We start from the raw sequence: 14662 nt of genomic DNA, 5'->3' as shown, positions 1-14662 counted from the left end.
TTTTACCTGAAGATGCCTTATAATCTTTTGTTTTACTTCTGTCACTAACTGTAAGGACGGGAAATAGTTCAAATCGTCATTAATGTTTATGTCTGTTAATGTTCAGTTTTACCGTGCGTAAAAGTTTGGATGAGCCATGCGTAAATCTGCTTTTAAATTCTAAATCATACTTCATGCAGTTTAGTTCACTCAGTGTTATGTTCATTTCACTCAGAGCAGTTGCAGCCTAAGTGTCCGCGCTGGTAAACCTTCCTCACTCAGCCTCTCTCTTGCTTTTCTTTAGGACTCTCCTCGGCGAAAAGGAATTGGGTGGGAGTTGGAGCTGTGTTGGTTTGGCTTTTACCCCCAATGTGGAGTTGAAGCCGTCCCTGTGCCTCGCATATACTCTGCATATCACAAGATTTGGTCTCTCCTCTCTCTTTTCTGGAGCTGCTGTAGGACTGGCTATGGCCACCACTACTTCCGGGATCCGTCATTTCATTCGCCCACCGCTCGGCGCTGCGAACTGACTCTGTTTCTATAAGCAAGCTAGCAGCCAACCTGCCAACACTCGCTGACACTCACTCATCTCAGTCTCGCCAGATAGACGAAATACCTACGGGGGAAAAGAAAGGAAAGATCCGAGTCGCAATCTCTTAATTTCTCCTGCTTTTTTTTTCCCTTTTTTTTTTTTTTTTACAGTGATAATAAAACAAGATAGCGATCTGGAGGCATTAAAGGAGACGCGGACTTGCGGGATGAAAACGGACTAAAAAGATTCGTCCTTCTCTTGAACATCATCACCAACCGTCATTCATTCATTACCTTGACAACCTCTGGCTTTGATTGACAGCTGGAGTGGCAAAAAGCCATGAGACACGACAGTTTAGTTACATGCAGGTTGTTGATGGGCCGATTGTAACCTTCACTTTGGCGCATTTTTTCTTTTTTTTCCGGAGAAAGAGGGAAAACAAGAAAAATTGCAAAACTCCCTGATGCTACGATTTCAACTGAACCACACTGGCGAATAGGAGAATTCGCAAAGTTGGTTGAAAAAGGAATCCTGCCACTAAATCACTTTCTAACCGGGACTGGGATATTAAATATACGACAGATTCAGGAGTTTATTGGAGCGCAGCCTGATGGCGCAAAGGGTAGGTTTTAAATCTCCTACACTTACCTGTTCAAATCCACTGTAGGGAGGCCCTCGTATCGCTAACCTCTTGTCGGCTGGTGGCAAATTCGCAAAGTATTCATATCAAAGCCGCGATATTTGACATTTTTGCAGCGCCCTTACTCTTCAAGCAAAGTGACAGCCTCTGCTTTTACCGACAGCCTCCACGACAGTCGTGGAGCAGTTTCACAGGAGACTCCAAACTAATTCGCTCTCTTCACTCGCCAAACTCTCTTTCGGGGAGCATCTAAGTTATAATGTTTTTGGTAATGACAAACCGTTTAACTCAGATAATATATGACACTTTTCTGCCGTGGCTGCAGCGCATTTCCTACAGCTTCTTAGTTTCTCCTTTGCCTGTATTCAAAATGAGACGGCATTCTTTTTTCTACTTTTCACATTTGTTTAAAAAAGAAAGAAAGAAAAAAAGGTAACCGGGCAGTCCGCGCTGACTTTTTTTTTTTGCTCTGATTTTGTCCCCAGTACGATGAGCTGGCCCATTACGGTGGGATGGACGGAGTCCCGGCGTCGATGTACGGGGACCCGCATGCTCCCCGGCCGCTTCCCCAGGTCCACCACCTGAACCACGGACCGCCGCTGCACGCCAGCCAGCACTACGGAGCCCACGCTCCTCACCCAAACGTTATGCCCACCAGCATGGGCTCTGCTGTCAACGACGTTTTAAAGAGGGATAAAGATCAAATTTATGGGTAAGGTTTTGCATGAACCAAATACGCCTGCATTCTGTAGCCTATATATATATATTCCCCCTAAGTTTTCAGCTTTTCTATAAGTTAGTTTAGTTGGGAGTTTCTCTCCCACCACTAAATTTAAATGGTGCTTTGTGCAGCATTGACCGCAATTTTGGAGCTCTATTGTTGGTCAGGGGAGTTTTGTTGATGTGTAATTTTATACGCATTGTAGAAGGCAGCGTCGAGCCTGCACTAAGTAAGAGTCTAAGCCTCGAGTTTGAAATACAAGCTATAAAATAATGTGCAAGCGCTCCGTGCACAGTCTTAAGCTTGGAAGTCACAGGCTGCAGGGAAGTGTAACAAAAACTATTTACACCGTCATGACAAATGTTCCACCTTATAAAGTTTGCTTTAATATTACAGAGCAGGATTATTTGTCTAACCTTAAACAGTCTCCACTCATTTAACTGTTCTCAGTGATACAAGCAGAAACTTGTCATTTTTTCCCCCTAATATTTGCAGTAACACACACACACACACACAGAGCGCGTCACAACGCACCATGAGTCTTTGTAATTCTCCTGTTGTGAGATTATTCTCTAAAAATGAAAGAACGCGCATCTACACGTTATAACTGACGACTGCAAACACCTTGAAAATGTTTTCACATATCGCTCGCAAACACACCCACATAGAAAGTGCTATAATCCTCAGTGTATCATTTTAATCTTGGGTGTAGCAGAGTAAATCCACTCCAACTCTTTTACTCGCATTGTCACAAGTGGAACAGAGTTTACTTTCATTTTTGAACCGGCACAAACCTAAAGGACATAAATTAAGAAACTTATGTCAGTTTTACGAAGTTAACCTGTAGAAATAATGTTTCATTTTCTTAAGATTAGAATTTATCTTTTGAAAATTATTTAGGTGACTGTTTGTCTCGTGTTGATAGAAGAGTGGAAGTTAGAGTTTACGCATTTTTTTATTCCCCTCTGCTTCACTGTCATAGTTATAGGCCTGTGAGAGAAGAAACATTAAAGTCCTCGGTGGCTCAGAGCGTCTGTTGTGTAACTCTGCAAAATAATTTCTTCATTTCCAGTTTTTTTGCTCACTGTATAATTTCTCTAAAATCCAAGTGACCTCTGTTGTGTGTGTCAGTCTATGTTTTTTTGTGGAGTTTTGTTGACTTCTGTGCCGTTTTTAGTTTGCACTGCAAGAAATGTCAGTCGATTAATGTCTCACTGAGTCTAAAATCTTTCTTTAAAAAAAAAAAAAAACCGAGGACTTGAAATATTCCAGATGCGTCTGTTAACCTCGTCTTCAACTCAAAACGGCTTCTAAAATATTCCTATTCAATCCAGATATATTGTTTTATTTGCTGTCTGCTTCATTTTTGCGTTCACTTCCAGTAAGAGAAATGTGTAAAAAAAAAAAAAAAAAAAAAAAAAAAAAAAAAACTACACAGCGGGGAAATAAGTAGAATAATCTCATCCAACTGTCTGATATTTTGGATTTGCTTTAGGAAAAGTCAGATTTATTTAGTAGCACAGAGGCGACAGATCTGCAGGTTGACATGGACATTTTTTGCAGTGGGCTTTGTGGAGCCGGTGTGCTGCTTGTGCTCAGGCTGTGTTTCCCTTCTTGCAGTCACCCTTTATTCCCACTGCTCGCACTGGTTTTTGAGAAGTGCGAGTTGGCGACGTGTACTCCGAGGGAGCCCGGCGTAGCAGGCGGCGATGTCTGCTCCTCAGACTCCTTCAATGAGGACATTGCTGTCTTTGCCAAACAGGTCAATTTTGCAATATTAAAAAAAAGATTAATAATAATCACAATAATATATTTTGGATGTTGTGGCTGCGTCATGGCACATATAGTTTTCTGCCTGCTTCATGAGTTTTGCAACAAAAACCTTTTTTTTCTTCTTTTGATAAAATGAAATAATAATAGTGTGTGTTCTCTGCAAAATTCATCCTTAGTGAAACTGTTGAAGTTGCATTATCAGGTTACATTCAAGTGTGAAAACACACACACATACATACACACACACACACACACACTAACACACACACACATAGACACACACTCATCCCTCACATTTCATGCCAAACTAACTTTGACATTTGGTGTATTATTTTAGGTCCGAGCAGAAAAACCTTTATTTTCATCAAATCCAGAGTTGGACAATTTGGTAAGCGCACACTTTGACCCTCTCTGTCTCCCAGTAGTCGCCGCCTCGGTTGCGGTTGTAGGTGTAGGCTGCTATCTTACTCTGGCGTTGCTTTTTTTGGGGAGGGGGTGGTGGTGGTGGTAGTGGTGGTGGTGGTGGTAGTGGTGGACTCTGGAGTGTCCGCAGCATCACACAGTGAAATAAAGTGAACATATGATTCAAACTTCCGCACAGATGTCAGATCAGTTTTGAAGGGAAGCTGTGTGAGCACATTTGTCGCTGTCATTGTTCAGTCTTCCCATCTAAACTGACCCAGCTGTGACCAGTGTGTGTAGTGACTTATTAGACTGAGAGATTTCTTCTACAGTTTAAAAATATTTCTGGCTGTGGTGCACTCCATAGTGTCATATGACAAGGCGGATTATCACATCATATGTGTGTAAAAAAAAAAAAAAAAAATTAACCTTGTAAAAAAATGTTCTGATATGAATTTGTGTTTATTTTCTTCACTTCCAGATGATACAAGCCATACAAGTATTACGGTTTCACCTCTTGGAATTAGAAAAGGTAAATATTACACACCTTTATGTCCTTGTGGCAAACGCATGACGCCGCCTGCACTAACAGCCTGTATTTTAATGTAACTGATATTATTAGTATCCGGTGCAGGGTTGTGTATTAGCAGATGGACTATTTGAAAAAATATATAAATTGGGAAAAAAACTTTCAGATTTTTCTCATTTTCATAAAATATGCTTTTTTAATTTTATTTTTTATTTCGCTAACTCTTTGTGCAGCTGCAGTGAATATTGATAGAATATGCTGGAGCTTATTTGCTCACGTTGCACGTTGTTATTGATCCGCAGATTTAGTTTCAGCTTCTCATTATTTCTCCAGCTTACGGCATGCTCTTTATTATTATATTTTTGTGAGTGTGTTTGTGTGTGTGTGTGTGTGTGAGTGTGTGTGTGTGTGTCGTTCAACTTGTTGCTCCAGTCTCCTGAGAATAATAAGCACTGCAACAATTTCACTATTGTTTCCTCGCCGCCGATAATGCCCCTTAATTGGAGTTATTCTTGGACTGGCTGAAGCGTTTCCCCATCCTGAAAAAAGGTGTTTTCTTCCTTTTTTTTTTCCTCCCTCTGTAGGTGCATGAGCTCTGCGACAATTTTTGCCACCGGTACATCAGTTGTTTGAAAGGAAAAATGCCAATAGATCTAGTAATCGACGAACGGGATGGCAGCTCAAAATCAGATCACGAAGAACTCTCGGGATCATCGACCAACCTTGCAGATCACGTAAGTAACACAGGCTCTCTGTTATATTCCTCATATGTGATGTGCTGCTTTTCTTTTTCTTTTTCTTTTTTTTTCTTTTCTTGTCCGTGTCTGCACGAGTCTCTGCTGGTGAGAGAGCAAACCGGAGCATACAGGAATTTTCATGGACAATGCATGTGAATAATCGACTTTTAAAAAATAATCAGTTTTGTTTTAATGCCAACTTTTGGGCTACTTAGCTTCTGCTCAGCGTGTGACCCCGCTGTGCCATCAGTAAATAGAGCATGCTCTGTTCTGCAAGGAAAATCTGTCGATCGATGTTCTAAGGTCAAAAGCTAGATGTGATACAATAGACTGAGTTATTGTTTTAGTCTTTTGATTAGGGGCAGTCATGTGTGCATAATGCGTCCCTACTTGTGCTTGTGTGTGCTCGAGGTTTGAGTTAGTGTGTGTGTGTTTGTGTGTATTAGGGGGTGCGCGTGCGCGTGTGCAAATCGCTGTCGTGCATAATGGAGAGTTGCACGCTGAAAAGAGGCAAAAAAAAAAAAAAAACGTGAGGCAATTATCTGTTACGCAGGTTTAACGTTAAAGCAGGGTATCAGCGGTAAGCTTGAGCTTTAGGCCAATATTTAAAAAGAAAGGGGCTTTATTATTTGGGGCTGTGGGAGCTGGATATGGCCCGCGCGTATAAAGCTGTGGATTTTGCTGCAGAGGTGGAGAAAGTGGTAGCCTGTTGAAATAGATCTCAGAGCTAAAGGCTTACCATCAATGTCAAGTTCACAAGGCATATGATGGTTCGTCTGGAGGGCCCTCCATTGCTGTTGATGTTAATGTGTTTAATTGTTTCGTATTGATTGCCGTGTGGTTTGCTCTGCAGTGGCTTTCTCCTCTGCTCCCCATTTTATGGCTGGAGGCTCCATAATGCTGAATTCAATTATATGCACCTGAAGTACAGAAGCTTTAAATTTGAAGATCGATGCCTTGGTTTAAATCGTGCATTTTCGGTGCAATAAACACAGGCTCTCCTCGCTATATGGATTGAGCTGACAGTGTGTTATTGAGTTGATATCTGTGAATTATTGCGTCTTGCATGCATGTGATAAAGCTAATGTTTGGGTGGAGGAAAAAAAAAAAAGGGGGGGGGGGGCGGCGGCTATTGCAACAAAGTGACTAGTTAATATCTGTGCAGCACAAGGGCCAAGCCTATTAGGAATTAAAGCAGATTTAAGTGTTATGCAGAGTCACTGCGCTACATCTGTTGGGTCTGGCTATAGGCCTAATAGCAGTGGATTCCCTTTGAAAGCCCGTCGCGTTCACAGGGCCACGCAGCGCGCTTGCACAAGGTGAATTAAAACCTAATTAGACCTTAGATGCCGATGTTGGTTTGAGGAACGGTCAGAACGGCAATATTGTGGTCCTCCAACACAAGTGTAGAAATGAGGCATGCTGCTGTTTATATTGTAGAGATTAGATAAACTAGCCTGTTTAGTTTCATGGCAGATGGTTGATACTCAAGCCAATTTCCAATGGTGCCTCCAGTGCTCAGACACCAGCGTTGTCATCAGTCCACTTGTGAGAAATATTTTTGATAATTAGAAAATTAGATATGCCAATAAAGCAAATCAGGAGCAGCAATAAACAAAGAAGGCTGCATGACAAGCCATTTATCTTGGAGTCATTTGGACTGACCACCTCATTAGGTGTTTAAGTTTTGAGGGATTTATTTCACTTTTGTGGCACCAATGAACTTTTTATTATAGCCTACCTAACTGCTGGCCTGGGTTTGACAAAAGCAGAAGAGGATTTTTTTCTTTCTTTTTTTCCTTGTTTGCTTTTAGAGCTGTGTCTGAGCTGAGAAATGAGTTTAGTAGTGGAGGAGTACAGCACAATTATGGAAACATACACACTCCAGCTTATAGTTATTTTTTTTAATAAATAAGAACACAATGTCTTATTTTTGTACAGTGTGTGTGTTTGATAGAAATAATATTTGCGGAAAGCAAAACTATGGAGGTTGAAATGTATACAGAGCAGTCAGGATCTGGAAGCCTTGTAGTAAATAGTTAACTTCTTCAGCTGTAATTTCCGTGTCCAATTAAAAAGAATCCAGCCTCGCATGCCTACAATGTGTTTTGAATATTGGAAACAATGCACAAAAATGCATTTGGCTGCAGAAGTGTACCGCTGGTTGGAAAGCAATTTCTGTCCTACTTGTCTTGATTTATTTATTTTATTTATTCATTTGTATTTGGCTCTGTTTTATTATTCATTTCTGTCCTTGCCTCTCAATGCGGAGAGGAAGGCGGTTTAATAGTTAGATATGCTAATTTATTTAGTTAGATTCTCTCACGTCCATTTTTCTTTGCTTTGATATGCATTTTTAATATATAGCCCTGGGCTACATCTCATTTGGTGAAAGTTGGTTTTTCTGGAGATGATGAGGCTCTTCACTGTGAAGGAGGCGGCCCATTGAGCTTGTTTTTATGTGTGTATGAGAGAGTGTGTGTGTGTGTGTGTGTGTCCCCTCTCTGTACCTCTTTCTGTTTCCCCTCCTCTCCCCTCCGCATACCTGACAGTCGAGCATAATAAGCGCAGTTTTATTTACACTTGAATGCAGCATTGTCTTAGAGATGATTGGATTATGGTATAGTGAGAGCGAGATGAGGTCTTGCTGACACTGTTGATTTCCCGTCTTCGCTTTCGGTGACTATCTCAACCATGTAGCCCACCCAAGGCTTCCTAACTCATCGCCCCTCCTCAGATCAACCCCATCCCATTTAAAAGAAAGAAGAAAAAAAAAAAAGATGTTGTATTACACATGAAGGGTGATGGGGGGGAGTGAGGAAAAAAAAAAAACACGGAGCGGTGTAGATTTGTAAACGGTTGGTACAGTGTGTGTGTGCTTGTCAATGGTTTGCTCTCTTGTCTTTTAATTAATGAATAAAATTTCTGTCTTTTCTGTGCTACATCCAATTAGGGAGGCAAATAGAATTAACGGAGTCTGAATATTATCTGTTCTAATGAATTAGCCTTTGTGTCTTCTCGTGCTATTGTGCCGCTTCTTCAGTCAAGCTTACATATTAACAGAAGGCTTTTCATTTCCTCTATGCATATGCATTATATGCCTCTGAAACTGTCTTTGGATTTCTGCATAGTTCTAGATTTGTTATACAGAATTTCTGGAGCATTTGCAGGACTCGGCGCTTTGTTTTGGAGAGCTTTCCTCAGGGAGTGATAGTAGTTCCCATAGAGGTTATGGTGTCGCTTATCTTGACTCTGCATGGCTGGAAAGGGAAAAAGAAAGGGGGGGGGGGACCTTTCTGTTTACATTTGATCCTCTGGTACAGGCTCAGGGCACAGTAGACCATTGGTTAGATATGGTGATGTCACAGGTTCTGTCAAGTAATGCAATAGTTTGTCCTGTGCCCATGCAGTGATTTACTGTGTGTATCAGTGGGGATGGGGTGCTCAGAAATGTCCTGTTTCTGTATGTCACCGTGCATGGTGCAGCGCGCACGCAGCCCCCTGCCTCCGCTCTCTGCCTGTGGACAGCGAGCCCTCGGGCCGAGCCGGCGTGCTGAACCGTGGAATTTCTCTGTTCTGGAGGTGTTCTAATTCAACTAGCTTTGTTCTCCTCCTCGGGGACCAACTCTGTTTGGATCTCTCCCCCCCGCCCTTTCTCGTGAAAACAGTGCATCGTTGACTTGGACCGCTCTGTCTGATCCACACAATTTTTTTGTGATGGTGGGATGTCTGGCCTTACATTTCCTATTTGATTAGTGTTCAGAGGCAGGGCCCCGTTGGCAGGCATATCTAATCATCGCTGCCGTGGCTGGAGAGAGGCGAGGCTCACTTGTTGCGTCTCTCACAATCCCCTTCCTTCAACGGCATGCATTGCTGTAAATGCCTGCAATGAAAAATAGTCACTCAGCATTCATTTTAAGACCATGACATACACGTATGTTGGCTCCCATTGAAATAAAACATATACAGTTAATTATAGTACAGATATATATTTACAGACTCATTTGAAAGCCCGTATTTTATAGTTATTTGTTATAGGGAATAAATGAAAGTAGAATTATCTGTAATGACTTGTCTGTTTTATATTTATGCCATTTCATATTTTGGATGTGTCATTTTGACGTGTGCCAAACCAATGAATCACAATAGTTGTCACATTTATTATTTTTTTTCCTTAAATTTAATCTCTTCTTTTTGGAGACATATTTTTACATGTAATGTGCCATTCACGATTGTAAAAAAAAAAAAAATAAATAAAAAGGTGGTTTGTTTTTGCCGCAGAGAAAGTTTTCAAGCATCTATACAATCACTAAATCCCTCATGTCTGTTAAAACATGTTCAAGTGAATTATTAGCTGCTGAATTAAAGACTCTTTATATTCAGGATAATTGAGGGTGTTGTAAATACTCAGCTTCTCAATAGAGTTGCACCTACACTTTTCCGAAGCGGCTGTATATAATTAGGCTCTCAACCCAACAAAAATGTGTGAGGAGTTTTTCTCTGTTTATGCCATGTGGCAAGATGTGTCTTGAAATGTCAGCTGGCTTTTATGATTTACGGCCCCGTGTGTTTCTGTTGTGTCAGCGATTCTGTTCATGTTCAGCACAGGATCCCTGTAGTTGCTCTTTGCAGTTCGCACTACAACATACAGTACAACATATACACACGCACACACACACACACACACACACACACACACACACACACACACACACACACATACACAAGGCTAGTCATTCCGAGCCTACCTTACACTGCTACTACATCTTCTCTTCCCTCCAGGTTCCTGGGGAATTTGAGGGAAATTCAATGATGCCGCTAAATCAATTTTATTTGAAATTCCTAGGGATGTAGGCAGAGTGCAGCGAGGGAAGTGAGATTGTGCTAGGCAGGTGTTTGTAAATGAGAAACAGGGGACAGGAGCAGAGGAGACAGCAGCATTCTCCTGCTCTCCTGTGGCCTGGCTGCACTACAAGCCTTCCTCCCCATATTGTCTCCTGCTTTTATATTAATTACAACTTGTATTATCAGCCGCCAGTTGCTAACCCCAGCAAACAGAAAAGGCTGCCCCTAGAGACCACGCTTCTTTTGTATCTTATTCTCTATCTAGTCCTATTGTGTTTGTGTGTGTGTGTGTGTGTGTGTGTGTGTGTGTGTGTGTGTGTGTGTGTGTGTGTGTGTGTCTGTATGTGTGTGTGCATGCGTTCCCGCCTGCACATGTATGTGTGTTTGCTTGCTGGCGTTCTCCTCCTCCTCCTGGTAACACTGCTCTTTAACACAATTAGTGAAGAGCATGGAGTGAACCATGTTTGACTCCTAATTATGCCCAGCTTTAGGGAATAGTCACATGGGCTAGAGGCCTTTTTTTTTTTTTTTTTCCTCTTTTGCTTCTTCCTCTATGTTTTTTCGAGGACTTCTTGTGTAGGTTGAAGAAGACTGTTTGGGTGACATGATTTTTTTTTTTACAACTTGTTTGAACTTTAACAGACCCACGGGGGTTGTGACAAAATGGTTGTGTGTGTTTGTGTTGTGCAGCGCGGTGTCTGATGATGCACACGCCGTACCTCAGAGAGGCCCACTAAATTATTCATGGGGAGGAAAGGCTGTTGCTTTTGTCGCCTCGTTGAGCGTGGAAAGTTAACGCTGTTGTTTTGATATTTGTTGTCTTGTTTTGCAGACGGGGTTATGAATGAGAGCTGACTTACAGGTATTACAAGAGGAGTGTGTGCTTCATTAAAAAATATCCACTGCATATCCAGTGGTCCCACCATCCACTGCTTCATTATTGTTCGGTCATGTAAAGTGCTGCGGTTTGCTTTTTGCCCCTATAAGAACCGACCTAACAAAGCTTTATCTATATCCCTGCATACAGGCCCATTAAACCCACAGGGTAGCAAATCACAGCAAAATATCATTCCCTTTAACACCATTAGCTGAGGTGTCTTTGAATTTAATTTAGTGCCAGCACCATTAAAAATGACACATTACTCTGCAATGATAGCTAAATTAAGTCCTATCGATTCAGCTGTTGCATTAAAACCATGCTGTGGCCATAGCTGGCAAGTGTTAGAGAGAGAGAGAGAGAGAGAGGGAGAGAGCGAGAGTGTGTGAGAGCAGCAAGCATAGTTTTTCAGGTCTGTCTCGCGTCTTGTCGGCAGTTGGTGTCTCATTGTGAGGAAGTAGAACCCAGTCATTTTCTTCTCTTGGAACAACAACAGCCCGTTCCGAGTGCACAGAGCCCAGCTCTGCTTAAATACATTATGCACTCAGGGAGTCTGGGAATTTTTACCTCTTTCTTCCTTCCCTCCATGTTCCATATGACAAAGACAAAATTAGAGTGTGTGAGAGGTTTGATGGGCTTTTCCCACATTATTGATTTTACTCAGGCTGTGCTGAGAATAACAGAAAATGACTATAACATCAGACCTTGTTCTGGTAAAGTATACCATGTGTTGATCAGCGGCCCAGAGAGTGAACACATCACAATCACCCATCCCTCTCAGAACAGGGACACTTTTACCTTCGCTCACTCTGGAGGGCTAAAGCCCACGCATGGGCTATTGTTCGCCCTGTCTTCTTACCCCTCTTCTGAGTAATTCTCCAAGCTCTTTATCTGATTGCCATTCGGTGAACAGCTGACGCTGAGAGGGCCTTGAGTGGAGCGGAGGGTCTGAAGGGCCTTGTGTGTTTCTGTCTGCTGTTTTCAGCTCCAAGCTGTTTAAGAAAACAGCCCTCCTTCCCCAAAAAACTTAGCAGATAAAAGGGCCTCGCTCACAGGCATAGCAGCAGCCTCGCCTCCACAGCAGAACAAGCAGCAGCACATCAGGACTGCGCACCCAGGGGAGCTTCAGCAGCCGCTTGTCTTATAGCCTCTGTATCCCTGCAAACCTCCACTAGTCTCCAGGCCCTATCCTGTCTGTCCTCCTCCAGTACAACTCACTCTGACTGGAGCTACAAAGCAGGCAGGCAGGCTCCTCTCTGGCGGCAGCTGAGGGAAAAGAAGTTCATCAGGAACACTACTGAAGTTAGACAAAATGGTAAAAACGGTCTCTTTCTTGGAATATTCTGTGGCGTGTACATTTTCCCTCTGCTTTCGCATGTATATATGTGTGTTTGTGTGTGTTTGAGGAAGGGAAAAAAAAAAAAAAAAAAACCCTAGCGGGAACTGAGAAGTGGGTTGAGGTTTGTGGGAAGCCTTGGTGCAGGCCTGTGTTTGTTTGGCTTGGGCCCTGCACAAGGGGCTGCCTCTCTCTCGGGCCCTGGACAACGTTGGGCTCACGTTTGCCAACATTTTGTCATCGTGCTCAGGTGACATGTTAAATTGGGAAAGACTAGCTCGGGGTTGTGTGCGATATGAAGCTGTATCAACTCTGTGTGAGAGGCTGTTTGGAGTGTTGATTCGATTGAGCCTGTGCATTTGCGGCCGCGAGTGTAGTAAATGACGTGATCGGTCTGTCCCTCTATTGCCTGAATGGCAGAGGAAATTCCACCTCCAGCCTGACTTCATGTGGCACTGATAAAGCCTTTCCTGTACAGTAGAAAATCCTGTTTCCCTGTGTGCACCGACAGGGCAGTGGGAATGACCAGGAAAGAGGGGAGGATGAGAGAAAATGAGCTGTTAGAAGGAGGGAAGGAGAAAAGAAGGGCGCCTTAAAAGCTATGAATTTGTTTATGGACATTTCTTTGAAGTTAGCCAACTGAGATTTAACACTCTTTTCAGCATGTGTTTGTATATATAAAAGTGAGTGTGTGTGCATATGTGTTTATACTTTTTGCTCTATTATGTCATTAGCATGTGTGCGTAAGTGTATGTCTGCGAGCCTCTGTGGGCGTGTGTGTGTATGACAGTGTGGGCGTGTACGCATTTTTGGCAGATTAGCAGGAGAATCACTGTCATATCTTATTTTCATTTCTGACAGTGGTAATGATTAATGGTGGTTGTGGTGTGTTTGGACTTTTTACCTCTATATTTCTCACTTGACACGGAAGTCTCAATTGGTATCGTATAAACGAACTCCACTGGGCTCTGCCATATGTGTTTAGAAAATCACTCACAAGTGCTCTACTTGCAACGTTCAAAATCAAACGCCACATTAACAGTGCTGCGTTTTGCTCTCATGCATTAATGAAACACTTTGATTACAGTGTTTTGACTTATTGCCAGCTGCTTTAGTGCATTCGCTTCTTTCTGTTCATCTATTATTATAGTGGCATCGCTGATTGTCTGCTAGCTGGGAAAATAGGCAGCGGGGCTCTTCGCCTTGCCAGGAGAATGTAAGCAGGCCAAGGACCCTCACAGTGCCTGTAGACTCTTACAGATGTCACTCTCACGTTTCCAGCATAGTCATATGTTCTCTTTCTCTCTCTCTCTCCCTCTCTCCCCCCCCCATTACTCCCCCCTTTCCTGCTCTCTCTGCTCCTGGTTTGCGGTTTGGACGGGGAATGTGGATGGATGCACGGATGGATGGATGGATCCCACGCTCGCTTTCTCTCTTTTCAAACCTCAGAACCCAGCTTCCTGGAGAGACCACGATGACGCCACCTCCACACACTCAGCCGGCACACCGGGGCCCTCCAGCGGGGGACACGCTTCACAGAGCGGTGACAACAGCAGCGAACAAGGTGAGCCAGCACAGACGTGGTGGACACGCACACTCTCTCTCTCTCACACACACACACCACACACACACACACACACACACACACACACACACACACATACACACACATACACATACATATACATACACGCATGCCCTTGTGCACTCAAGCACTAACACATAAACATACATAGATAAAGCCACAGATCCATGCAGGACATATTAATCTTCATGCATGAGAAGAGTTGCCAACACTTCACTTTAACCCTGTCTAATGTGAGACCTACAGTGAATAGATGGCACATCTCTCTACACACAAACACACCAGTCCTGCCTCTTCCACATTGGATTATCCCATTTTTTGACTGGCGTCCATGTAAACACATAGTCACACCTAAAAATGAACACGCTTATCCACTGTTACACTCACGTGCAAATACGAGCAGCAGCCACTGTAATGCACCAACCTAGTAAAGGGCTTTCCAAAACGTTGCTATTTAGAGAGCTGAACAAAAGCTGGTGATTAATAGTATATTTCTGCCAGTTCTTGCTTGCATTTAAACCATATTAACTTTGCTCTTGCACAACAGCCCCTAATTATGTCTCAGAGAGCCTTGTGTTATCTAGTACGCGACCTGCCAAGCTGTAATAATGCATTTCAAAACAAATGCATTTGAATTTGTTACAGATAGTGTGTGTAAGTCACAGCTATCTGCCTTGTGTTTTTGTCACGGTCTGTCTCAATTTTG

The 14662-nt window shown here is 42.8% G+C and overlaps 1 protein-coding gene across 5 annotated transcripts in view; it reads left to right on the top strand.

The window, feature by feature from the left end:
* The first annotated feature begins 283 nt into the window (after window positions 1-283).
* meis2a (Meis homeobox 2a) overlaps window positions 284-14662 on the top strand; it is an 81921-nt gene continuing 67542 nt past the window's right edge. For 2 of the 5 annotated variants that reach the window (XM_056392902.1, XM_056392900.1), the window contains exons 1-7: window positions 291-1133; window positions 1637-1863; window positions 3493-3634; window positions 3983-4033; window positions 4529-4579; window positions 5161-5310; window positions 13821-13935. In XM_056392902.1, coding sequence (XP_056248877.1) covers window positions 1122-1133; window positions 1637-1863; window positions 3493-3634; window positions 3983-4033; window positions 4529-4579; window positions 5161-5310; window positions 13821-13935 — 748 coding nt within the window. In that variant the 5' untranslated portion in view covers window positions 291-1121. Of the gene's footprint in view, window positions 1134-1636; window positions 1864-3492; window positions 3635-3982; window positions 4034-4528; window positions 4580-5160; window positions 5311-13820; window positions 13936-14662 lie in introns of all 5 variants that reach the window. The other 3 variants (XM_056392898.1, XM_056392899.1, XM_056392901.1) reach the window with 3 other exon arrangements.

Source organism: Seriola aureovittata, chromosome 13 (genome assembly GCF_021018895.1).
Source record: "Seriola aureovittata isolate HTS-2021-v1 ecotype China chromosome 13, ASM2101889v1, whole genome shotgun sequence".
Taxonomy (NCBI): Eukaryota; Metazoa; Chordata; class Actinopteri; order Carangiformes; family Carangidae; genus Seriola; species Seriola aureovittata.
Note: the sequence above shows the minus strand (reverse complement) of the source record. Positions and strands in the feature narration are given on the sequence as shown.